Source organism: Tetrao urogallus, assembly GCF_951394365.1.
Source record: "Tetrao urogallus genome assembly, chromosome: 2".
Taxonomy (NCBI): domain Eukaryota; kingdom Metazoa; phylum Chordata; class Aves; order Galliformes; family Phasianidae; genus Tetrao; species Tetrao urogallus.
This window is the reverse complement of record NC_136814.1, coordinates 5654074-5679423: the sequence shown is the minus strand read 5'-3', so window position 1 is coordinate 5679423 and position 25350 is coordinate 5654074. Positions and strand designations below refer to the sequence as shown.

The window sequence follows — 25350 nt, the reverse complement described above, 5'->3', positions numbered from 1 at the left end:
CACGATGAAATACTACATTTGTAAGTTAATTGCAGAAAGAAATGGTGTGTATGTATTTATGTATGTATTTACCTCAGGTAAATATATTAATATTGTATTTTTATATAAATATCCTACAATGGATCAGTTTCCTCCAGCAATAAAATTACAGTCACATAAAGGACTAAATAATTCATGTTGCCGCATAAATAGTTTTGGTTCTCGTGTTGCAAAGGTAATTTTCAGGCTGTGAACTGGGTGGGAATTGGTGTTATGGTATCTTTTTAAGCATTTGGACAGCCTGAAACTCGAGCCTGCAGAGTTTTGGATGTCTCCTTTTTGTTTTGATGTGTATTCGACTCTGCAGTCTGACAGTGCTTCTGCTGTAATGGCAAACAAGGAAAATTAAGTTAGCAGTGTATTGTAGATAACGTGTTTGCTTTTGTATCTCATGGGATATTTGAGATGAAGTGGAGTAGGAGGTATGGGAATAGTTTAGGGCTTCCAAGGTTGCTGAAATGATGATGAAGCCCACAGATGGAGGTTTTAGTGCCGTGTGGCTGGGAGGTCATCTGTCGTGCGACAGAAATGCTTTCCATTTCGTTTGTGACGGACAAACAGTGCAGGATGCTCTCCTGTTTTGTTGTGATGGACTCCTGCCAAATGTTTGGCTGAGAGGAGCCAGAGGACCCTTGAGAAAGTGGCAAAGCAGGGGCACAGTTATTCCAGAAGACCCAAGGCTATTCACCTTCTGCATCCAGCCCCGTACAGGTGGTGATTGCTATGGATAGTTTTGTTGCAACGTATCCTCTGTGGAGTGCAAGGTCTTTCCAGGTACACAGATAGGTGTGCTCTGTAAACGTGTATTGCAAACACAAGAAATATGTGTACCTAATATGTTTGGCACAGTGGCATTCTGGTCTGGATGTAGGTTTTTGTTAAATATCTTTCTCCAAGCCTGAAATATTCAGGTCCAGGTGTTGATCAGCAGTGAAGTTATGATTTTCTTTTAGGTCCACATTGTAAGCTGGAATGCTTCAGAGCAAGGTTGGCTGAGATGCTTCTTTGCGTATTAAATTAATGACTGCAATAATGAACTTCAATTGTTTTGGTTTCAGAGATTTGTGGATCCCAAAGACGTGGGAATTGTGGAATATTAAAAGTATGAGATCAGCTACTTTGGTTAGAATGAGTTTATCAAGGTTTGCTGTTATTAGAAAATGCAAGTGAGTGTTTTTCTCCTAAGATGTATTCAAAAAGCTAACAGCTTTTGAAAACACCTTGGAGATCATTGCTCGTCCCAAAGTTTTGTTGAATGAGTCTCTCAAAATCTGTTAAAATCAAACTTCATTAATCATTCTTCGTTTAAGGTGTGATACTTTGTTTTGACTACATAGGGTTTGTCTAAGGAAGTGCTAATAGTAATGTTTTTCATTTGGGCAAATCTGCCTCTACTTAACTGACACTATTTTAAAATTCTATAAATAAACATTTATTAGGAAATAAATTGACAAGCAGTCTCTCTAGGGCCAGGAGGGGATGCTGGTGGAAGCTGTTTTATCTTACCTGTTTCTAGCAGTTACACGATTCAGTACAATTTAATAATTAATTTAATTTCTGCAGGGGGGGGATTGGGAAGCCCTTGAAAACATTAGCACTTACATTTCTGTGTAGGTTAAGGTGAGAGTAATGCAGGGAAAATAAGTCCCAAGGACATAATTACAGGGTTCTATTTGACCATATGCTGCTTGTCCTGGCAACACGAAGTAGCGGGCACACATGGTTGGAGAAACCTGAGGAATATAATTGGGTCCAGTCGACAAATCTGATGTGAAACAGGCATCTCTTCTGCCTCCTCAGATGCTCCACGTCAGTTGATGCTGCTCATGTGAAGACACTTTGTTAAAATTATCCATGTCAAAGTTCAACCAGAGAGTAGGGATAAATTATGTGTATTGCAGAATTCCTCTGCATTTTAAGAATAGCTACGTTCAATGTTAATAATGAGGTTCCTCATTTAATTCAGTGTACTACAGCTCCCAGTAACCGGATAAATTCTCTACAGCCGCATATATGCCAGAGATGATGCATCTTGTTTATTATTCCAGAATTATCCTATAGCCCGGGGAATTCAGGCACCAGGCATTTTTTACCCTTGGGTTCTGCCTGCAAAACAACTCTAGTGATAGTGATGTGAGGTTGCATATTTCTATCTGCAGTGAGAGCTAGAAAGCAATTGTATTGAACTGCCTTAAAATGCAAACACAAACTGGAGAGGACTTGTGCATCATTCCCATGGTTTGGCAGACTAACTTTATTGGTGCTTGTGTGTTGCACACACTCACAACCTCTTGAGTTGTGAGTGTGTTTTCCCATAATAGCTGTCTGGAATTTGTTGAAGTGTTATGTTTACTGATGTACAAGAAAGGAATACGCTTCTCTCGCTGTGTCCTTTACTAGAGTGGCTTGCTGCAGTTCCTACAGGATGAAAAAGAAATGAAAAAACAGAGCTTCGAATAGCTTTGTATTGAACTCCTAGAAGGACAGATCTGAACAGCCATTTTTACGTGTTCTGTTCCTTCGTTTCCATTTTTAATGTAGTAAATAGAATTTTGCATGTTTATGTGGACTCTCTTCAGAAATTAAAGTTATCACCTTCCTTTATGGACATACATTTGCATGCCTTCAAACTCAGTTGTGGCTCTGGAGGTGCCTCTTGTCATCATTATGGCTGCCATTTCCATGCTCTTTCTCTCCTGCTGTTGTGAAGATAACTGTGGTAGTTTAAGGCTAGATGGAGATACCTCAGGTCCTGCTCAGGAATTAGCTGGCAATCTAGTATTGCTGTTTTCCAGAGCATAACGTCATGATGACTTTTTAGGTGCAAGAATGTTACGTTTGTGATCTAAGAGAGAAGAGGAACAGGTGAAATGACAATATGGTTGGAGACCACAGTTTCTAAGAGACTGAGTGCAGTCTTACAAAAGCAGCATTCCTGAAGAGATCTTTCTGACTTCTTAGTAGATGTTGTAACATTAGATCCAATTTGCTGTAGCAAAAAAAAATGGTTATAAATGTGACATCTAATTCCTAAATTTGCTTCCTGTCTCTTTTGTGTGACCAAATACGTCGTTATTTTAGCAGTGCTGTGGACCAGATCATAATGTCAGTAGAAATGCATAATGGGATATTTGCTAACAGCATATACTGTAGCTCATGACTATTTGGCTTTTTCCTCTTTCCTGACACCTTGTAGTTTAAAGAGAATTTTCTCATTTTAGCTTGTCATTTATAATGCCCATTCATCCTTTAATGTCTTCTAGGTCGCTACTTTAGAATTCCCTCCGAAGAAGCTCTTTGGAAACAAGGATGAACGAGTGATTGCAGAGCGACGGAGTCACTTAGAGGTAATGGCATCTTTCTCAGGGCCTTTTGAAGTGTATTTAGGTGGAGCACTGTCTGCTTGACCAACAGAAACTGTTCCCGTATGATCACACTTAAATAGCCGACCTGTAAGTACGGAGTTACTTGCTGCTTCATTTAACACAGGAGATGGCAGCAGTAGATTGCAAAGTAATGAAGCACACCTTTAAAAAATCCTAGTCTGAAAAAAAAAAAAAAAAGGATATCTCTTTAGAGGTGTGTTTATTTAGGGGGGAAAGGTTGGAGATGAGGTAAGTGTTCTCTGTAGACAGATGGTCTCTATGCAAGACGAGATTAAAAAAAAAACCAACTTGCTACTTGAAATGCAGTTTGTTATCTGAAGATTTACTATTTTATCGTAGTTACTATAACCAAATAGCTCATGACAGAAGGAAAGCAATATATAGGCATCTCTGAGCTTTATTTTATAACCCAGTTTGGAGCGTATTTTTCTTTGAATTCATTTGAAAGCTTAATTTTATGGAGGACAAGATTGACAGAGGGTGGGGTTTGGTTTTTATTGGTTTGTTCTGCAGTGCTGTGCGGATGGCACAGTCTTGACTCCTGTAAAAGTTTAGGTCTTTATATTTCTATACTCCCTTCCAGTACTTGGAGGAAGCGTTTAAAACAGGAGGGAGAACTGTTTACATGGGTTGATAGTGATAGGACAAGGGGAGATGGTTTTCAACTGAGATGGGAGGTTTAGGTTAGATATGAGGAGGAAGTTTTTCACACAGAGGGTGGTGAGGCACTGGAACAGGCTGCCCAAGGAGGCTGTGGATGCCCCATCCCTGCAGGCATTCAAGGCCAGGCTGGATGTGGCTCTGGGCAGCCTGGTCTGCTGGTTGGTGACCTGCACACAGCAGGGGGTTGGAACTGGACCAGCACTGTGGTCCTTTTCAACCCAGGCCATTCTGTGATTCTGTGATTCTAATGTACACTTTGTTGCAGCCTGAGAGCAGGTGATGGAGTCTGGGGAAAGAAGAGGAGGAGACTAAAGCATACAGTCTACAACTATTTTGTATCCACATGAGGATTAGGGTTAGGGTTAGGTGATCAAGTTATAAATTAATCATGCAAGTCATAAAGAATTACTTTCTTTGTAGAGCAGAAATAGTATTAAGTAGAGCGTTAGAAAATTTAATATAAAAGTACATTGCTTCCAACTGGAATCTTTTCTTGCATGTCTTGATTTTTTTTCCCCATGTATTTCACCTTCTCTTTGATCCACAAACAAAACATCCCCCCACTGTCTTTTGATGTGAGGTTGTCTTACATATAGCACAAAATGTAATCTTTTTTTTTGTTTCATGTCCTCCATAGAGGGCATAAAGGCATGGCCACATTCCAGTCTAGTACTCAATTTGCATATTTTTGTACCAGTAAGAAATTTAATCCCTTAATCCTTCCGACCTTCTATTGATTTGCTAACCAACTTTACTGTAGTGTTTCTGAATCTTAAAACTCCTGTGTATAGTGATGCTTTGATCATAATCACGTAGTAATTGTAGCTCTCAATATGGCTAGTTTTTAGCTTTAAGTTGTATCTATTTTAGCCAAATTATGTCATTAAAACTTTATTACCAGTATATTCTGTAAATATTCTAATTCACGTGAATACGTTTTGCCATATGCTAGGCAGAAGTGCACTAGGCCATGCCATTCAGTAATCCTGGCAAGTCTTTCTGCATTAGAGAAACATAAGATCTCCAATGATCGAGAGAAAGTTATAGAAAGAGAACAGGGAACCAAGTATTACCATCCTTGCCATGAGGAATTTGATGCCATAAGCTTGTCACCAGTTCATGAAGATGGCAAAAATACCTTAACTTTGGATCTCTGTTCCTAGCATTTAATTTTATCCCCTGTGGTTTTTTGCAGTGCTCTGCTCTGGCTTTGCATTTTAGACCCAATGCTGATGAGCTTCAGATAATGTAGCTGCAGCTTCCTTGGCAAAGCAGTGGAATAAACCACCTATATTGCCGTTGTTTCTGTAGTCACATAAATCTTTGCAGACTCAAAGCACATCTGGAATTATACTGGGAAACTATTTGGCAGACAAAGAGTGTGTGATAATGCACCATGGCACAGGCAACTGCTTCTATTTAAAATGCTTGCTTTTACTTTCTCACGATGAACTATAAGCATATGTAAGTGGGCTAACCTGAAAGCAGAAAGTGGATGGATTGCCTCTGTAAGGGAGTTTGGCTTTTGAACGGGGCATGTTCCTCATGTGGGATTCAGTCAAATAGAAGGTGGAGAAGTCAGACCTTGGTAATGAGCAGAGAGATGGCCGGTGTTTATTCACTTGGCTTTCATACCTCATAGCATAGCCTGATTTGCTGAAAAATCTCTTGCAAGCCTCACAGGTGATGTTATTCCAGTAATAATATCACTTGAAAGCTTATTTGATTGTTTCACATGATTAGGCAAGAGCTAATGAGTTAATACAGCATTTTTACATGAAAGCTCAATTTCTAGGCCAACAAAATTGTATATTCTTATCCAAAGTCCAAGCTGATTTGATCGACTGATAGTATCTGACAGCCTGACAAATATCAGTCTGTTCTGAACAAATATTCCGTGTTGTAAGGTCATTAGCAGAGCTGTCATCCCTGTGGTGGATAACAAAGGAATAACTCTTCTCTTTCAGCTGTTACATTAGATATTTATATGTTTTGAAAAGGCTTTGTGTTGTTTTTCCTGGACTTCTTGGATTAATTTTGTAGTGGAACAGTAGAGCGCTGGCTAGCCCAGGGCATTCTTGAGCAGCATCTGTGAGGAGAAGCAGTTTCTCATTTAATTCACATTTTTTTCCAAGTATGCGCACAAAAGAAAATTCAAAATCCAGTGCACACCTGTGTAAAAGATAAAACAACTGAAGCTCTCATTTCAGTCAAACACCTTTCTAAAGTACTTGCTGGAATTAGCAGTGGGTTACTGAAATGGCCTCATAGGCTCTTTTCTTTATGTCAAAGCTAAATTGCAACTCGATCTGATCTGGGAAATTAGGCAGACTGGGAGTTCTTGTAGGAGCAAAACTACTCCTCAACTTCAGAATTAGCTAAATGTACAGCAGAGAGCTGCTTCTATTGCATATATCTCAGCATCTGTTTTAATTGCCTCCCTTTGGCTGCAGTCAGGGAAATTTTTCCTTGTGCCTAATTACAAAACCATTTGGCCAAAATATCCTTTGTGGGACCCATAGCTGTTTAGGAAGAGTTTGTTTATTTCCTACACTGCACCTTTCAGGTTCTAGCCACAACAGGAGCAGAAGTACTGAAAATAGCAGGAGGGCTTTTGTGGCTGTGCTCAGTGCAGCTGAAATGCTGGCGAGGATCTTTTGGGAGGGCTGTTTTGTTTTTAAGATTGCCATGTAGTATTACCTTGTTTTACCTTTAGTTAAGAAGCGGGCATATTATTTTAGGTGATGTTATTTGGAGCAAAAGACTCCAGGGAGCCCCCAAATTATGAGGATTTTGATTTAAAATCACAATGAACTCAGTTTATCTTAAACATTGGGTTCTTAATTTCTCTCTCTTCTTTTTTTTTTCGTATCTAGTACAAGTGCTTAATAACCAAAAGCTTCACAATACAGTGTAGGAAAGAAAGTGCACGTTAGGTGTGATCTTTTACTATGAGATGAACCTGGAGAGAAGTCTTTGATATACAAGATACATATTTGCAGGGTACACTTATACTGTGATGCTTGTTGGTACAATGTGATCGTTTGACCAACGTCATACATTTCCATGGAGGTTCTGAAAAATAACCTGCAAATTGGCACAGGGGTCTCACCTATACATCATGAGAATAAGCACCTAACTTGTGTTTAAAATTACCTGTCCTAAGTGCCCTGTTGCAATCTATTAATTTAGTATTTCATCAGGGACCTGTTGCAGGGCAAAACTCTAAATTAATTGCTCCGCAGTCTGAAGGCTGTAATTTCACTTCAGAGCCAACCTTGCTTGATTAAATCCGCCTTAAATGAAACAGCCAAGAATTCTTTTGATTAAAGTTAATGAGTAGAAGTTAGTGTGTATCTATCCTTTCATGCAATTAGAAACCAGTAAATAAAGATATAGGATCCCGTTTTTTCCCTGATGAAATCAGAAGATGTATACATCCTTTTTCAGTTCATAAGCAAAAACTTTTTAAAGGAAGCACACGTCACAGGAGGTATGCTGCTCAGTGAGTGTATCTGTTTCAGTTTTATCTGCCCAGTACCTTTTATTACTGGGGGAGCTGCTAGATCTGTGGATGACAGTAAAAGGTTTTCCCAAAATCCCAGCTGCCCTGGATATTGCATTTTTGCAGGGAACTGATTATCATCCTTCCCTGCTTAATTTTCTTCTTCTCATGGACACATCCTTTGTTCTAGTAAGGCAGGTCAATATTAGCCCTGTTTAACCATTGCACAGCCAGGAAAAGTGCACAAGTAAATGCCTGCACCAACACAGTAGATAGTTGTGTTTCTTGACTCCTTGCTCAGAAGCCTTGTAGCCATGGACCCACTGCCTTTCTCTTCTACTCCTGCTGTCACCGGTGTACTCAGAAAAGCACCATTGCTAAGCTGACAAAATCCCAGCAGGTTGTTACTTGAGGGGCTTTTTTTGTTTCTTTTCCTTCAAACCTCAGCCTGGCTCCTCTCTCTTAATTGTTTCACTTTCCCTATCCCCGCTGCTGCATTTCCTCAGGTTTCTTTGTGGACAGCAAGGGACAACAGACAAAAGGCCTGACTGGGGGTGCGCCAGCAGACAGCACAACAGTTGGTAGGAATCATGCTTTTCCTTCTGCTGCTCCTTGCAGAGCTCAGGGAACAAAAGTAAGTCAACCTGTACCAGCAGAGTAAAGCAAATCCACTTTGAGTTTTGAAGGAGCACATACATCTTTCTGTCATTCTCTGTCCTTTTTTTTTTTTCCTTTGTACTCTGAATCTCTTTAAGAGATAGACACGCTCAATTTATTTAAAATTAATAATGCAATTGTCCTTAACCTCCTAACTTCCTGGTGTCTGATGAGGAGTTTTTCAATGATAGGTGTGAAAGCAGAGTTAGAAGTAAATCTTGTATGAACTGCATTATTCAATTATTCTGTCCAGTCCTGAGAGAGAATTGGCTGGTGAAAGCAAAGCAGGCACTAAACAGAAATACTGCTGTTCTTCTGTCAGAATTAAGCTTTCAGAGTAAGATTCTTTATCTTAGAGGCCAAATGTTTTCTTTTGTTCTTAACTTGTATTCTGACTTGCCTTCCTTTGAAGGCGGTAACTCTTTTGTACACAGCTCTAAAGCTGTAGCCCCTCCAACTTTTCTCTTTGAAATGGGTTTCTGCTCTTTTTGTGTGTCTGCAAGAATCTGGTTCTTAAGCACAGCACAAAATACTGGAATGAACACCTTTCATCAAATATTAATTTGTTATTGTTATTTAAATGAATTACTGGTTTGAGTTCACACTTCAAGAGATATAATAGCAAGAGATACCTGAGAAAACATGGCAGAATACGTGTCCACAAAATTAAGCAAACTGAGTGTGTTCAAGCCACTTTTAAGACCTAATTTCTTGAGGTTCGCCTTGAAGTTGTGAGGGCAGAAACACTGTAATGAAATTTTAGGTGATTCGTCGTCTGAATATTCAGTATGAGAGAGGAGACAGAGAACGTGAGCACATCCTACCAGTCTTTCTTCATAGTGCATCCTTAATCTTTTTAGCTGAGACAACCAGCTTCATGCTAGTTACAGGTGAACTGATGTTAGTATTGCAAAATCCCTGTCAGGTGTGGCCAGTTGCTCATTTCTGTTTTCTTAACACAGGCACCAGTCACAAAGACCTTTCAAAGCTATTAAATAGGTGTCAGTTCAAAGAGACCATTCAAAGGAAATTATTAGGCTCTGGTATCAGCTTACAACAACATCCCTAATACCAGAACTTTTTAAGAAGGGCTTTAAAGCCGGCTGCTCACCAGCCTGGCACTTGCAGATTGAATGCTTGCACACTTGTAAATACTGTTCTTAGAAACATTTCAGTGAGATGGACTTCAGAAAGCACACAGAATGTATTTGATAATCATTGAAAGATGAAAGGACGCCTTTCCTTTTGTTATAGACGTGACTGCATACCATACAACCACTGCTGCAAAGCAAACTGCTGCAAATGGCAGTGTTTGATAATCCTCAAGAAGATTGTTTCATATCCATAGTCTGAACTACATTTTAGAGTGATGATTTTAATTTCCCAGTAGAGGAACAGGAATGTAATAAAAGCACAGGAAGAAAGTATAGATGCATCCACAGAGAAAAACGGCATTTGTATTTGGGAAGGGAGACCAAATGGTGAATATCAGTAATGTGAAATCCACGTCAAGCACAAGTTTCTGGATTAGGTGTAGTCAGTCTGCTCCAAGAGCCTTTCATAACCTCTAATAACTATTTAAAAATATTTTGAAAGAAAGCTAACTGCTTTCTGGCAACAACACTGAAGTCTTGCCATGCCTACAGACAACAAACATTTGCAGTTAACCACTGGAGAATAATTTCCTGTGTCAGGTTTAAGGCCTTCAGCACATCATCAGGGCACCTGGCTCCTCTTCTTTGAAGTGGCAGCCCTCACAAGGAAGCTGTAGGAGCTCTCAGCAGTAAAGCATGTCATCGGTTTTGGATGTCACTGCTTCTTGTGTGAGGTCACATTGGCTTCAAAAAGGAAGTACATTTCATTTTACTGATGGATTAAATCTGCTAGATACAAATAAGTAGAACTTAGGATGTTGTGTGCATCAACAGTTGATTCCAAACCAACAAAATCTTACTTTGATTAAAAGCCATGAATCTCAGCCAGGCCTACCTCAAATGGTGCTAGTCTTATAATAGCAGCAGAAGAGGAAGATTATAGTTTGGAAGAAGTGAAATAAAAGCCTGGGGTTGTTTTATGAATGTTTTATGAATCCGATCAAGCTTCATTGCAACGTGCTGCTAGATGCAGAAAGAACAGTAAATGCAAGCAACCTCTTGGTCTCATTTGCTCCAACTCAGTGGCTCATTCAAGATCAGGTCTGAAACCCTGTTTCACAGAGCTCGCTAGAGGTAACTTCCATACAGAATGCATTCTCCTTTACAGTAACTCTGGTGTTTTTCTTTTAAGGTGTACAATTTCAGGTCCTACCTCCAAAAAAGAAAAAAAGATCTTTTGTGATAAAACGTTCATCTCTGTTTCAAACAAAGAATTAAACAGAATGTATAACTCTGGGCCTATTTTTTTTGTTTTTTGTTTTTAGAGTATCAAAAAATAAGGTACGTTTATTGTGATTTAGGAAGTTCTGAACACGTGACAGCAGTATGAAGTCTAGTTTAGCTCTGCATCATAATGAGTTTTGCTGTCAGTTCTGAATAAATCTCTCAGTATCCTCCTGCAAATCAAGTGCTGTAGTTGTGCACCTTGATCGGTCTCCAATAATGGCACTCCACAGTCAGGTGTGGGTAGATGAATAACGGGAGTGCTAGACCAAGGACACTGGCTTGAACTCATTGCTATACCTTTTCAAAGCAAGAGTATCAGTCATTTTCCAGCGTACGATTTCACCAAAGGAAGCAGAGGGTGATGCATGTCAAGTGCTTTGGTAGCTGTTTGCCAAGGCCACTCCAGCAGATGACACGTCGTCGCTGCTCACCCAGAGATGTGTGATAAAATCAATTCTGTTGTTATTCTTTCTGAATAGATTTTGACAGGACTTGTTTTGACTCGTGCTCCAGAGAAAAGATTGGTTTCCTTCACTAGCAGGGTCTTTTTGATCTTTTTTTATAGCCTTTTACTTCCCAAAGCAGTATCACACTGATGGGCCACCTGTAAATCATAGTCCTTACTGGCTTTATCTTTTCCTCATCTTTTTTTTTTTTTTTTTTCTTCCATTTTTCATTGGAGTTACTTAAAGCCAATGAATAGGAGCTTTTAGCATGCAGACGTGAGAAATATTAAGTCCTGTAGAATTAAATGAATTTCTGGTAGAATAAGATTGTAATTTGGGAAGTAGACTGATTTCAGCAGTTAATTCGATGCAGCATAATAGTAATTCAACATAATGTGCTCATGCCATTAGACTTGCACAGAAAAATGCTCTAAATAGGTATAATGAATAGTTTGGATTTTGAAAACCTAGGAGAGCAATTTCACCTTGAATCATAACTGGCATCTCTCAGAATGCTTGTACGTTACAAAAATTCAAAAAGGTGTATGCATTCAAGTAAATTCCAGTGCCACCCTGGGTAAAATTAAATTTTAGTGGCACTCAAACACTCTGGAGATGCTATGGAGGAAACTGTAATCCTGATTCAAGGAATCTGCAACGCGCTGGGCTTAAAAACAGAGGCAGAATTTCCCAAGGGGCTGAAATGCAAGTTCTGTTTTCTTTTATTAATGGAATTTAGATATTTGAAGATCTCAGTTCTTTCTAGCCTGGTTCCAAAGTCATTTAGGTACCTCTAAATGTGCCCAGAGGGAAGGTGTGATAGAACCTGCTGCTTCTCTCTTAGCCCTGGGTTAGGTCTACCAGCAGCACAGATTGCTGCGGCATTGGTGGCAATGCAGTGCCTTACAGCAGCCACGTGCACAAGGCTCCATAGGTCTGTTTGGTAGCTCCAACAAAAGCAAGAGCTAAGTTCCTGGCTGTGAAAGCAATACCCTATTTTTGTAGATCCAGCATAAGTAAATGTGCTCCCTAACAAATGAGCTACATTACGTTGTTTGATGGGGTTTTTCAATCATATCTCCTCCTATGTAGTTCCTTAACAAACAAGTTTGCTCTAAGAAGCTAAGAGCTTGCCTGTGTGTATCACAGTCTAATTGGCAAGACATTTGCTACCTTATTAAAGAAAAATACATTATTTCTGTTAAGGGAAACTCCTAAATAGGGGTTTCTTAGGAAACACAGCCAGGCTACCACACAGCAGCTGATTTCTGCTGCCTGCACTGCAACAAACGTTCTGCTCCCCACACAGCTGTCTGTTTGCTTCTTCCCCAGCAGCACTTGCTCCTGTGCTTCCAGGTTTTCTTTTTGCCATTGGAAAGAGGACATGAGAGCAAAGACTCTTGAGGAGGCATCTGGAAGTTTAACATGGGTAGCTTCCATTTTGGGGGCAAATTTTTGCTGTGTGAAGTTGTCTGTATAGGTATGAGGCATACAATTATGGGGTAGGATGAGGCAATACTTGCTTGGGAAGGCCTTCATTTCTGCCTAACTGCTAGGTATTATTATCTGTAAACAGTCTCGCCTCTGATTAGGCCTAATCAAAGTGAACAGGAAGGATTTGATTAAAACAAGTCAGTCCTTTATTCTTTGCTTGTATAATGTGAAGCCAGTTAATCCAGTCCTGAGCCTAATTAATGTCTGCCAGTCTGAAGGAGACAGCCCTCTGCTGAATATTCTGGCTAGCAGTTGTGATTTGTCATTTTTAAACAATTTTGAATCTGTCTTCATTCCCCTGAAAAATCTCCTTGTGCTTGCACAAGCCATGTGAGACCAGAGCAAGGCCTGCGATACCCATGGGACAGATAAATTCTGGAGGTATTTATTACCTCTGACTTCCCAAGGAAGCTCTGCAGAACTTTGATAGTGTCTCACACTATCGTTTTTGTTAGGAGAATTCAGCCAGCCTGCCTGGTCTTTATGCAACAGACACCGGCCCTGGTGATCATGCTGTAATTCTAGAAGCTTTCATTCCATATATTTCACAGGACTAAGATCCTTTAGGCACAGGGTAGTCTCCCAGGCACTAAGTCTTTTCTCTCTGTTATGAAATCGCAACGGCACATAATGACCTAGGGGTGTGTGCAGGAGATGAATGTGTACAGATACCGAGGTGACATTAGATACATCCTGAAGGGCTTGAAATACAACCTGAGGTATTGATATTACCTGCTGTCCTGCTCACATATTTTACTGAGATCTGCTTTATGATATCTTATAATATACGTCAAACTGCTGGGAAAAAGAAGCGAAGCCGCATATTTTCCTCTTTTTAAAAACAACAACAGCAACAACAAAGCAAGCAAAATCACAGAAGGCCCAAACACTCATGAGCAGTTCTGTCTGCCGGGTGGAGAATGGCTGGAGGTGATGATATTAATCGTAGTCTGTGTACGGTCCCCCATACTTCCATGCTGGTTTACTGCAGAGCAATGCCACCTTTATTTTATATTCTTGCTGCCTGCCAGTTCTTTCCCTGCTCGTTCATATTTAACAAATCCAGAAATGGATCTGAAAGTACTTTCAGAGAGCAATCAGAGCATTATGCTGGCAATTACTCACACCTAATTAGCCGGTTAGCCTCAACAGGTCCCTCAGGGAAGGGGAGATTGCTTTAGTGGCAAACACAGGGCAGAAGCTTTGCTGTGATGAACTGAGTTGTTCATCAAGGACTGAGCTATCCTTGCAGAGAAGCCTGCTGGAACTGGATGGAATGCCTCCGTTTGGGCAGCTCAAACACCCCTCGCTGTATAAAGTTGGGATATTTGGCAGAATTTGGAGAACCTGGTCCCTTGAAACTTAGTTCACATCAGATCTTCCTGTCCCTGTCACCTGCTCCTGACCCAGGTAATCCAGTCCTGTTGGTGTTTAAAATGTGATCTCCGTGTCTTGCAGGAGGCAGAGCCAGCTTAGCTTGCCACACTCTTGCTAAGGGCTTTTGTTCCACACTTGATATAAGCTGGTTACAACCACGGCTTTCCTCTCCTGGCAGCCTGCTGATTCCCTCTGACTTTTGCCAGCAAGAAAAGAAAAACAACAACAACAACAACAAAAAAAAAACAACAACAACAACAACAACAAAACCAACAAGCCACAGAAGAAGCAGATCCAATTAAGAGTTTGAATCCTATTTTTGTTGGGCAGACATAAGATCTCTTAGGATTCTGTATATAGCATCACCCCAGACGGGGCCCTCTGCCAACCTGAAGTTGCCACGAGACACCATCTCCTGTCAGAGTCATTTAAGCCAGGCTTTTTTTCTGTCAGTAGAGGTTGTTGTTAGCAATGATGGCTGGCATTTCTCTAGCTCTTCGTATTTGAAAAACCTCCCCTGAAGTCTTTGTTTCTCTCCTCATCCAGACACCAGTGAATGGTCTAAAATAGAAAGTTGCTTAATTTGGGAGAGGGCCCGGAAATGTTCATTTTCCTTTGCATATGGCTGACAGTTTCTTTCTAGGAGACAAAGGCAAGAGATGGCTGGTTTCTGCAGTAACGAGGGGCTCCTGCAGCAGGCTTTGCCTTCTGAGCGGATCCTTACTTTCGTGCTGGCAGATTGGCAGCTAAGCATGTTCCTTGTTCTGGGACAGATTCTTCCTCAGGAATAGCTGACTTTGTGAACGTTCTCTCTGAAATAGGTGCGATAATTGTAGCATAATGCAGATTTCCAGTCAGGGATATGCTTCAGACTCCTTTTTTTTTATAATCAGATATCTTTCCTATAGAAAACAGCTGCTGATACCTGCATATGCTTTGCTCTATGAATAATTCAAATCAAGATTTGATTTAAAGCTTGCAGCACTTAACACTAGTCAACAGAATAATTATGTGATTGATGCCAAGGGAAGCTAGCATCTATTTTAAAGGGAGAGAAGAGCCGATGCTAAAAGTTAGATGAGCAAGTTAATTATTCCTGCCTCTGCCTCTGATGACCTCCTGTGACCTTGGGGCAGAGATTTTTCACTGTCAGGTGGATGTGTGGGTGTCAAAAGAAAGGGGGGGAAAAGGAGCTATTGTTTCAGAAATCCCCAAAGCTTGGTGAGTCTTATCTAACGAAATTTGTGGTGCTTTCAGCTCTGTCAGATATCAGTGGGCGGTATTTAGTATGCTAATTGCAAAGTATTATATTAAAAGAATTTAAAACTGCTTTTTTGGGGGGTTCTTTTGGGAGGAAATTGCTAGAAACAGCAGCAGGGGAGGGTGTTCCAAATTCCTTTCACTTTCTGGAAGTGCTGGAGTTGATGAGATTTGAAACGGACCAAAGTTTAATGAAAAATCCAATTCTTCCTAAGCTCTGCTATTGGTCTCTGAGGCTGTCGCTGTTTGTAATGGATTATGAGAACAATGTCATTGAACTGAATTCTCTTTTAATATGACACAACCGAAAGGATGATAAGAACACTTTGACTTGCAAGGAAGCTTTTTGATTATAATAACTTTAATAACTTGAAATTAAGTTATGGATTTATGTTAAAATATATAAAATTATGAGGTCCCTACATCACGATGAAGTGCAGAAATCATTAGAATGACTTTGCTGTGCTGATGGATCAAGCCTGAGATGAACGCTGGTCTTCTGATAAAGAAATGAACCTTATTAAAATAATAATTTTTAGTAAGCTTTCAAAATGGTTACCATTTTGCCTTTAGCATAATTAAACTGGAGGGAAAGCTACTCAAACCAGTAAAGGAAAAGAAAACTTTGGGCCTCTCCTGACTTTCTCCTGTCTTGCATCACTTTCTAATGCTTGGAATCCAAGATGAAAGCTTGCAAGTGTGGTAGCACAAATTTTAAGATGAAGTCTGCTCAGATTATAATGCATGCCAAGAGAGGAAAAATGCTGCTCTTCCTATTTTGACTTTTTTTTTTAAACCTGGCTTTCTATCTTTACGAATCTCGCCAAGAGTCTTTCCATTCTGTAAACTGCTGTTCCTGGATGTGTGTTTAGGCTGAGTAAGCAGTGTGGACTGTTTACAAGTTATCCATTTTATGCTCCTGCTATACTGCTGGGGTGCTGTAACCCCGCATTGAGACATTTACAGATTTGCAATTAGGATGTTTTCTGGAAATCCAACAACATAGCAGGTGAAGTGAAACTCCTAAGCACATTTTGAACAATACTGATTACCAGACTAAACGTCAGCAAACGACTGCAGGCCTGAAAGGCTAACAGGCAAAAATGAGTGAGACACGACATTTAGTGTATTTGCAGCATTTATGTAGCTTTTTCTTTAAAAGTTAATCATGCAAGCCTCAGAAAAGTGAAGTTGCTATAAAATAGAGCTTTTTATACAAGGAAAAATGATTTAGATGCTATTCGTGAAGTGCTGGTAGGATGTCACAGCATTAATTTATATAAAATCTGTACGTGTTCCTACGTTGGCACCATGAGCTTGCCAGCATCAAAGACTTCTTATTTTTTGAAGGGAGCACATCAAAAGATACCAGTGTGCTTCTCACCCAGTTTTAACTCAGCACAAACAACAGCATTGCTCTGTAAACAGAGGAAAATCATACCTGCTGCTGGAAGTGAATTTAATATGAAAGCTCTGAAAACAACTCTCCCCCTGCTCACTGGGTCCCAGCAGAGGAGGTAATCTCATCTAGCCTTGATGCCACTCCAGCAGTTTCCAGTGGCCTCCTGGGCTGCCACAAACTCCATGTTGACTCCCTTCCACACCTCCAGCAACGTTTTCTCTCCATGCTCCTTGTTGATGTGGCCCTGCTGCTCTTCCTGCCTGCTGTCACCTTCATTCTCTGCCTATTCTATCTGAATTAGGGAAGCTTGTTTCCATGCACCGATAAGGAGCTCTCTTTATTTTCTCCTACCACATTCTTCAACTTTGTCCACACTGCAGCAGACAGGACAGAGCAACCTTCCCCCTCGCTGCCTCTCCACAGCCCTTTAATTAGGGGCATACGCACTAATTGTGTGAGCTCTGTTTTCCATCCACGGGAATTAACTCCTAATCAGCGTATCTGGGCAGAGCAGCCTTAATTGCACTGAAGCAACAGCTTCTTTGTGTCAAGGGCACATCAGCTCTGTGCTGTGCTAACATATCAGCATTGCAAACAAGGGCAAATGCAGATATGGGATTTAAAAGAGGGCTAATTTGTTCAGAAATGGTTGTTGAAGAGCACATAATGCCAAGCCATATGGCTGGAAACCTTCACAGAAAATGAATTCCATCCTAATCTGGTATAGTCTGCTTGTTGTCATTTTCCCAAGTATCTTCTTCATGTTCAAAGAATCTGTGATATTCACAGAGCAACTCCTGCGTGCAGATCTGGGGAAATAAGTTTACCTGCTGTTCCTAGTGTTTCCCTGTCAGAGAAATGTTAGGCTTATAGCAGAGGGATTTTATTTATTTATTTATGGCTCTTCCGTTAGAGCTGTTGTGCCAAAACAATGAATAATGGCTCTACAGCAAAGGCATGACACTCAATTATCTGGCCATACATACCGAGGTGAAGGCAATAGGTCTTATAATGTCTCCAGCGAGAAATTCTGGTACCTTTGAGCCTTCAGTAGCCATAAACTGAAATTACTGCAGTAACTTTTCAGCACAGTGCTAAAACTCTAATGGTATGCTATGTTTTACATTTGATTTTCCACCATACTCATCCTTCAGGCATTACTGGACTGGGACTGCTTTAAAGGGCCCTACTTTGGGAACTAATTATGACAAATGCTGATATGACATCTGTTGCTCACTTTAAATTACCTCTTAGGCTGTTGGAATTCATCTTGAAGGTATTTTTGTAATGAATATTTTTCATGAGCTCTAATACAACCTGTGGGAGATCTGAATAAAAAAGAAAATCCACCAGTCCTGCCAAGAGAATACCTTACGTGCCAGCTGCTACTTTTTGTTGTTGTTACCCTGCATTCTGTGATATTAATATAGCTGGTTTCCAAGGTACTTTAAATATATAACAGGCTGTTATATTATGGAGAAATTCTCCTTGAGAAGTAAATAACTGGGACTGCTTGCTGAACGGTCCTCCTTCATAACCCAGAAGTTGCTGCATTCAGACGACTAAACTTTGTGTTTTTTGTAGGTTATTGTGCCATTCTGTCTTGTAGATGTATTTCCCACTGCATCCCAGATTAGCGAATAACTTCTCAAATTACCTTTTTCTGTGGTCAGTCTGTACGGAGCAAAGGTGTTCAAGATGAGATTTCCCTTGCAGCTATTTGGGTGACATTTGGTAATGTTTTATCACCTGCCTGATCAACATCTTACCTACTGTGACCGTTCAGAATTTATAACTATGGCTTATTAAACTATGCTAAATGATTGTAATAATTCAACCCATATGCGAAGGAAACCCCATCAGGTTTCTGAAAGCTAACTTTGTATTAATATACATCTGTCACAATTTCTGTGGATATAAATGGATGCAAGTCACGCAGCAGTTGGTGAATATTAACTTTTGGGAAGGGGAATGCTTCTTACGTGTCAGACTTCTTTAAAAATAAAAAATGGTGAGAGGGCAACTCAGTGAAAAGATACTTTTATGTTCTGAGATGCTGTGGAAGTCATACAGTGTTGCAGATGGATGTGATCAAAACAAATCCTTTTCCACACGAGGTTCAAAAGCCTTGATGAGGAAGATTTCTGAAGTCCTTTTGTGTCCGTATGTAGTGAAATTCCTGCAGAATAGATTTGAGATTTGCACCTGCTGCAGTGTTTTGTAATGCTAGACAGCAGTATTAGCATGTCATGATTAGCAGAAGCATTACAGTAGTGCAGAATCAAGCAGTTAACAAGCTTGGCAGGGAAAGAAAATGGGAAATATTTATTTTCTACTTTTCCTCATCTTAACACGGACATTTCAGGAGATGAGTTCTATGATTGATTTAAATGCTGATGGTTACTAAAAGAACTCAGTCCACGGAGATGTTATTGTGTGGGTTTTTTTGGTACTGCTGTTTGTTTAATTCTTCCAAGCATTTGTAATCAGTGTGACTGGATGAAGAAAGCCTTACAACATCTTGCATTTTGTTCCACAGGCATACCTCAGGAGCTTTTTCACTGCAATGCTGCAATCTCCATCATCTCCGCTGCACATTGATAAAGTGGGGTCGACTCTGTCAAAGCACACCATCTGTGAGTTCTCACCGTTCTTCAGGAAAGGAGTTTTTGACTATAGCAGTCATGGGACCAGCTAACTTCTGTGCCAGGGCCCTCGTGTCAGAGGAGCACAGTCAGTGGTGCCTTCACTTCTGTGGTGTGAGAGAAATGAAGGAGAGGAAGAAAGCATATCATCTTTCATGCCTAAAAAGCTGCATCAAACCAACTCTAGCTAAAGACTGCTACGCCCTGATGCTAGCTTTAGTTCTTTCCCACTTCTCATACTAGTGCCTGTGTTTTCCTGGCATGAAGTACACAGACATTGCTCGTGAGTTGCGCTGTTAATACCGTACGAAAGCTCTGACACTCATGCTGGGTTTGGATCCACTCCTCAGTGGGAGCACTTCTTCGTGTTTGCTCAGACAATTTGTTATGGTCTTGTGAGATCATCTCGTGTTCGCTGTGTTGGCGTGTCATACTGACAGAGAGTCGTTTCTGAGCAGCCTTTCAGTTTCTGCCCAAGCTGCTCCTTAAGGAACATTTCCTGTTTTGATTTCTTACAGCATATTGTGGTATTTAAGGTAATGCTTATACTCCACTGTTGTTTCTTTTTTTTTTCTCCCAGAACGTAAATTTTAAGTGTTTGTCTGCGTGATTTAGTTTTTCTCAGAAGATTTAAAGAGCCTGAGTGACTTGAATGTTTACAAAACATATACAGCAGAAAGAATATAATGTAAAAAACCTTTAAAAGTCTTCCACACTTGGGTATTTTGAAGCAGAACGAATCACTTGCTGTTAATTAAGCAGTAAAGGAAGCAATAGTTACTGAAGAATGCAGTTGGCATCTTTTCACGTTTCCTAATTACCTAGACCTAAGTGGGTACTGTGCAGTGTACAGAGCTCAGAGCTATGCATAAAGCTAACTCAGAGTGCTATATTTATTTCTTTTTTGGAAAACAGCTTCTTCATAATAACATCGCACTGTAAAACCTGAACTTTATTTGCATCAGTTAAAATTTATGAGATTTTACTAATAGTACTTCAAAATTACTCAGGACATATTCAAACTTGCACATGTATATACACTTAGAACTCATATTGCTGCAGATCCAAAAATATGTATACACTGTGACTGGAACTGGGTATATGTACATGTCAATGTATAATTGGTTGTAAAAAAGCAGAATTAATCGCTTTTGTTTATTATTAAAATGCATCCTGGAATGTAAGTTTAGGAGTATGAAGCATTATCTGTGAGTTGCCATCATTGAGCATTGGTAGGTCCTGGTAATCAAATATTTCTTGTTGTGGACAATGACTATTAAAACCTGAAGCGACAACACTGGTAACACTTTCATTTCAGGACCTAAATTACAAAAACAGTAATGCTTTATCTTTAGGATGATAAATAAAGACCGTTTTCCACCACTAAGACCATCCTGCTATGGTAAGCATTTCAAATTTAGGAAAAAAGGAAAATAGGAAGAAACTGACTAAAATGGGCCACTTAAAATTTGAAAGTATTATGATTATTTTGTTTTTCTTCAGTGAAAACAGATGTGAAGGTAAAGTCTCAAAGCCGCCTCTTGTCAAAGCGATACTAGGGTAGGCTTGAATGTCTTTCGATACGTGTAACTCTACCCAAATGCTGTTAAAATACCTGTCTCTTGGCACCTCGAATTAGGAGCCAGGTTTTTAAAAGCAAAACATTCAGTCAAACCTGTTGATTCCCAAGCTGGTTTTTACATCCCTTATCCCAGCTGTTCCCAGTCTTCCTTGTGCACGTCCACACTGGAACAGTCTTTTCAACTGCGCACCATCACTAACAGAGACGTGGCCTTGTCATCCTTCCCATGCCCCATACTTCTTCTGCCCTCCCTTTTCTCTCAGGACCTTTCTGTGTATGTATTGTATTCTGTGTATGTATAGGAAGCCATGTTTTCATTTCCACTCCATAGCTTGCTTCTTTCATTCAGCTTTGCTGACGTGTCCTGAAGGAGAAGGACAAGTCTGGGAGCTTGCTGGGTTCCTATGCAAGTGGAATGACTGTTGTTTGATGTTGCTGCAAACATTAATGGAAGACTGCTATTTTCACTTGTCTGTATTTAGCCTGGTGGCATGTATGAGTGCTTCAAAGGGGTAGAAATTGGGCGTCACATTGCTATTTCATTCTGGCAGGGGAACTTTGACCCTAAATCACACTTCAGTACCAGAAAGTCTTTTCAGTCTCTCCTGTCCTGGTCTACTTCTCCCTCACTGCATTGCCATATGATAAAGAATTAGTGCTAAGTAGTTTTTTAAATGAATTTTCCATAGTTGTTTGTAGATCATTTCCTGAGTCCCACTACTGTGAAGGGACCAACTTGGCAGAGCAAGAAATAGCAGGCTGCTTTATCTGCTGTGCAAAAGCACTTTATGCAGATTTTCTACCTGAAAAACCATTGGTGTTGCCAAGCATTTTCCCTCAGCAGCCAGTGCAGCACCTGACAAGTGAAACTGTCATGCCACGATGCAAATGCTCATTTACAAGAAGGGCTGAGTGTGCAGGACTCCCAGAGACAAGTCACGTGCCTGGTGTCAGTTTGCATTTGGAGAAAATCACAGTTGGACAGAATGAAAAGTATGAATATTTCTATTTTTCACAAGGATTTAAAAGAAGACTTGTGCTTGGTTCCTGTCTACAGTACAAATTAATTCAGGGAGGACCAGATGCTCTAGTGGTATAAATCTGCCAATAAGGTGGCTAATTTGTGTTGGCTAGTTTATCTGGCCTGTAGCATTTAATGTGTAGATTGCAAATAACAAAGTAAAGGCTGATTAATCACTCAATTTAAAATGTCACCAAGTTAAAAGATAGAGAAATGCAAGTGTAAGCATGCAATTAGGACTGCAGCCCCAGGCCCCACCAGCTTTTCCCACTTTCTTATATATTCTTCAGTGTGATCCGGAGTGTAATAAATGATCACGACCGAAGGTGAGACTAAGAGGCATCTTTTAATAATATCATCACCTATGACCTTTAAGTCAGGCTATGTCTCTTCAGAAGCTTTCAGTAGACGCTGAGGAGCATGTTGAAATTATTGGCCATTTTCAAGATGTCCAAACTGCATCCCTGTAAAGTTTTCCTCAGGCTATAGAATTTTCCATTAATTTTACTTTCAAAATATTGACTCTTGTGGAAGAGTCATCTCCGGGGCTGGTCGTTTTGCAGCGTTCCTGTGTATTTGTGCTTGCGGGCTTCATGTCAGCAAAGTCCTTAAGCCGAAGCTTAACTTTTGTTTTGGGACTATTTATATGTTAAAGGCAATGGTTATTTGTACTTTGCTGAACTGGGGCCATTGTTCTTGCTCTCCTCCCTAAAGCTATGCCTCTGTTTGAGTCAGCAGCCCATTTGGCTCCTATCCTTGCTTGACCCCATAACAGTTTTTCATCAGTAGTCAAGCATCAAAAAAATGTAGTGCATACACGTAACAAAACTTCTTTTAATGTTTAATATTTTTATTTAAACATTAAAAAAAAAAAAAAGGAGTAACAAAAGCATAAAACCGGTGCGATGTGTGACCCTGTCTTTGTGTCACACATCAGGCTGCTTCGATGGCGGCGGCTGCAATTCTCAGTGAGCTCTCAGGCGTTGGACAGATTTCTGATGCCATTTTACTCTTTGTGCGCTTCATATTTGCCCTAACTCGAGTCAGCACTGCGCTGTGCCCTCCCCGCGCCCTGGTTTCAGCCCAGCCGGTGCCCATCGCACACCGACATGTGGCTGTGGGGAGCGCGGGGCGGTTGCTCAGGGCCGGGCAGGGCCGTTCAGTGAGGCACAGCTGCCGCCATGATGGCGGGAAGGGGGGCGGTATAGGACGGGCGGCTTGCCGCCCACAGGTCGGCCGTACACCTGCCCTGTTCCTTTCAAAAGCAATGCTTTTCCTCTGGATGTGCTGCTGCGTGTAGGAAAGGCAGCCCTAAAGCCATGCTGCTGCTACATAGCTCCTGGTGTTCTCCTGGCTCTGCAAGAGCCCGTGGGTTAAGTCCTAAAGCTGCTGCGTGAGGAAAAAAAAACCCAACTGCGTAGAATTTGGTTGATTGCTTCAGGCTTTTTGCAGCTGTTGCAGATTGTCAACGGTTTATGGGCTGGTCCGGCCCAGTTCCGTGACCAGCAGGGCGGAGGGATCTGCGGATCCGCGCCTCTGGGAAAGGGGAAGCAGGGGACCCCAAAATACTTGAAAACAACAGCACTAATCTGAGGTGGAACAAATGATTTTACTAAATATAGTATTAGTAAAATACAATGAGAGAGAGAGAGAGAATCTGTTTGAATTGTATAGACCTCACCACAATGCTGGGGTGAGAAGTGCAGTCCAGTTGAGTGACTGAAGTACAGACGGCACAGTGCAGATGGCGAAGCGCAGGCAGCGAAGCGCAGATAGCAAAGCGCAGACAGCGAAGCACAGGCGAAGAAGAAGGATCAGGTGACCTTGCATGGAGTTATATCCCCTTGCTGACCGCAAAGCCTCCTGGGGAAATGCAGTTCTTCTCCGTCGGACGAACATTCGGCAGATATCAAACCCCACCCCCAGTGCATTACATGATGTTATGGTGTGGAATACTGATGACCAAAAATCATAAAACCATGACATTCCACCCCTTATTCTACATCACTACATCATGCTTAACACATGGGATTACAGACTGCACTCCCCCAACATCAAATTCCCTTGTGGTACACACTGAACATCCCCGTTTTTCTGCATCACCCACCAGGTGGACCCAGGTCCCTGGGCAAAGACAGTTCCGCGAAGAGGTTTGCCCTTCCCAGAAGCAGGAAAAACCCAAACTGCTTTTCCTAACATGTTCTTTACATGTACTACAGGGACCTTATCTCCCTCTACAATATGTAGGGAGCTGGATTGGGTAGGACCATCTCGACTGATTGATCCTCTGGTGTTAACCAGCCAGGTGGCTTCTGCCAAATGCTTCTCCCAGTGTTTAAATGTTCCGCCACCCATTGCTTTCAACATGGTTTTTAACAACCCGTTGTAGCGTTCGATCTTACCAGAGGCTGGTGCATGATAGGGGATATGATAAATCCACTCGATGCCATGTTCTCTGGCCCAAGTATCCACAAGTGAATTTTTAAAATGAGTCCCATTATCTGACTCAATTCTTTCCGGGGTGCCATGTCGCCACAGGATTTGCCTCTCCAGACCTAATATGGTGTTTCGGGCGGTAGCATGGGGTACTGCATATGTTTCGAGCCACCCGGTTGTTGCCTCCACCATGGTGAGCACATAATGCTTACCATTGCGAGATCGTGGCAAAGTGATATAATCAACCTGCCATGCCTCCCCATATTTGTACTTTTGCCATCGCCCTTCCTCCCAGAGAGGTTTCATCCTCTTAGCTTGTTTAATTGTGGCGCATGTATCACAGTCATGAATGATTTGTACAATGGCATCCATAGTTAAGTCCACCCCTCGGTCTCTGGCCCATTTGTATGTTGCGTCTCTCCCTTGATGACCTGAGGTCTCATGGGCCCACCGAGCTAAAAATAACTCACCCTTGTTCTGCCAGTCCAGGTCTATTTGAGCCACCTCAATTCTGGCAGCTTGGTCTACCTGATGGTTATTTCGCTGATCTTCTGTAGCTCTACTCTTGGGCACATGAGCATCTACATGACGCACCTTTATAACCATATTTTTTGTTCGGGTAGCAATATCTTTCCATAGGTCAGCAGCCCAAATAGGCTTGCCCTTTCTTTGCCAATTATTTTGCTCCCACTGCTGTAACCACCCCCATAAGGCATTTGCTACCATCCATGAATCAGTGTAGAGATAGAGCATTGGCCACCTCTCCCGTTCAGCGACATCTAAGGCCAGTTGGACAGCCTTTACCTCTGCAAATTGGCTTGATTCTCCTTTCCCTTCGGTGGCCTCTGCAACTTGTCGTGTGGGGCTCCACACAGCAGCTTTCCATCTGCGATGCTTTCCCACAATACGACACGATCCATCTGTGAACAGGGCATATTTCTTTTCATTCTCTGGTAATTCATTGTATGGTGGGGCTTCTTTAGCACGAGATACATCTTCTGCTGGTGGTGTTCCAAACTTTTTACCTTCAGGCCAGTCCATGATGACTTCTAGGAT

At 41.1% G+C, this 25350-nt stretch overlaps 1 protein-coding gene across 1 annotated transcript in view; it reads left to right on the top strand.

The window, feature by feature from the left end:
* Positions 1-19308, top strand: part of KIF16B (kinesin family member 16B) — a gene marked incomplete at both ends in the record, with an annotated part of 132785 nt that extends 113477 nt beyond the window's left edge. Inside the window, 2 exons of the mRNA XM_079532778.1 lie at positions 3303-3386; positions 19150-19308. Of these exons, the coding sequence (XP_079388904.1) occupies positions 3303-3386; positions 19150-19308 (243 nt within the window). The remainder of the gene's footprint in view (positions 1-3302; positions 3387-19149) is intronic.
* Positions 19309-25350: the final 6042 nt, after the last annotated feature.